General features: G+C 41.4%; 1 protein-coding gene across 1 annotated transcript in view; it reads right to left on the bottom strand.

The window, feature by feature from the left end:
• Window positions 1-50: 50 nt before the first annotated feature.
• Window positions 51-1,771, bottom strand: part of LOC109479106 (acyl-CoA:lysophosphatidylglycerol acyltransferase 1-like) — a 4,134-nt gene continuing 2,413 nt past the window's right edge. Inside the window, exons 2-4 of the mRNA XM_019780979.1 lie at window positions 1,111-1,115; window positions 705-819; window positions 51-415 (exon numbers count right to left, since the gene is read on the bottom strand). Of these exons, the coding sequence (XP_019636538.1) occupies window positions 145-415; window positions 705-819; window positions 1,111-1,115 (391 nt within the window). The 3' untranslated portion in view covers window positions 51-144. The remainder of the gene's footprint in view (window positions 416-704; window positions 820-1,110; window positions 1,116-1,771) is intronic.

A 1,771-nucleotide genomic window follows, 5' to 3' on the forward strand; every position in this document is an offset into this window, starting at 1 on the left:
AAAAGTAGGGCAAACAGGTGGCATGAGAACTTTTTGATACTCAAAAGATTGGTACAATGTACATATTTATACTCAATTACCGCTGTCATACATTTACTCTCACTTGCTCTTTGACAACATTCTGTCAAATTTCAAAACATCCTATTACAAGATCCGTTGTAGAATAGTGCTAACAGCATACCACTGCAGAGCAGTGGAACACAAGTAGAAGAGGTGGATGGACAACATCCACCACGGGCTAAACGTTATCTCCACAGCTTCATCTGTCGTTCTGACCCCTGGCCGTGCGGTGCCTGCAGGGAAGCGGCCTGTGGAGTAGAAGTGGGACAGAAGTTCCTCCTTCTCCGCAAACCGCTCGTACAGCCACTCGGTCAGGCCCGGCTCGTCACGGGGCACCTCGGAACTTGGGAAATGTCTGCATGGGACAGTTAGAAATGTTTACAAGGACGCAATCATTACATTGACGCACTGTGTGCTCATATTGCGTAGGACACTGGGCTTTTAAGGATTTTACAGCAAAGTAGCTGGATAATGCCTGACCATAACCTTGCCCAGTGCCATTGCCTGTTACTCTGATGCCCCATTTGCAGACAGAACCACATACATAACCCTTATATAGCATAACTTACAGCATTGTGTAAACTTACAACGACAGGCAACGTTAACAAAGACCAATATTCCCCATTTAAGGACCAGACGTGTACCTGTAGTGCAGTGTAGTGGGATATGGCGCCCTCCATCCTGACGTTAGGGTCTGTATATCCAGCGGCTTGCCGTGCTCATAGCCAATGGTGATGTCTACAATCCACTTCACATGAGCTTTGACGAGAAGAGATGTTTAAACAGTTTACATCATGCCATTTCATTTTCCACTGCCTGCAAAGAAGATGTCAAACCCAAAACCAACCAATATATAATCTTACAGAAGATCATTAGACACCTTGCATGCTGTATATTCACATACGTTATTATTTTATTAACTGCAATCAGCCGTCGAATACGATTTTTACCTCCATGAAATGTGTCATGGAGGTTATATTTTCAGTTGCGTTTATCTGTCTGTTGGTCAACAAGATAACTCAAGAACGCCTGGATGGATTGGTTTCATACTTGGTGTGTTGGTAGGGTGTGACGAAAACTGGAAATGATTAGATTTTGGTCCCCCTAGTGGCTTCCCTTGGTACTGCAGCGCAACTTCCGGTTTTGATATCTCGCGGTCATGCTAGGGTCATGAAATTTTGATGGAAGGTAGCTCTCGTGCTTGGGAAGAAGTCATATGAGTTTGGGCCCCCTAGCGGCTTGTTCTGGAACTGCAGGGCACTTTCTGGCGAAATGTTTAAAAGCCAATAAGTCCAGACAGGAACAACATATTTTCATTATTTTTGGTGTGTAGGTAGCTGAAAGAGAGATGTACATAATTAAATGCAAATTATGCAAATGAGGACTTTATTTGCATAATTAGTGAGGAAATTCTATAATTACAGTGTTTTACATTATACTACTTACATACATGTAATGTATGTAACCTATGGCAGGTGGAACTTCAACAGATACTAATTATGCAAATGATGACCTAATTTGCATAATTAATGCGAAAATTCTATGATTTCGTAATGGTGAATGATGAGAATGTCTTACTTGGGACATCTGGAAGTTAATCAAAAGTTAACATACATCACGATGCATATATCATGTTAATGCAGAGGTCAATTGCACAATTAAAGAAGAAATTTACATTTACATATCAAGATCATATTTTATGGAGGTATGA

The sequence above is a fragment of the Branchiostoma belcheri genome, unplaced genomic scaffold (assembly GCF_001625305.1).
Source record: "Branchiostoma belcheri isolate BF01 breed outbred unplaced genomic scaffold, Haploidv18h27 scaffold47, whole genome shotgun sequence".
In the NCBI taxonomy this organism is placed as follows: Eukaryota; Metazoa; Chordata; class Leptocardii; order Amphioxiformes; family Branchiostomatidae; genus Branchiostoma; species Branchiostoma belcheri.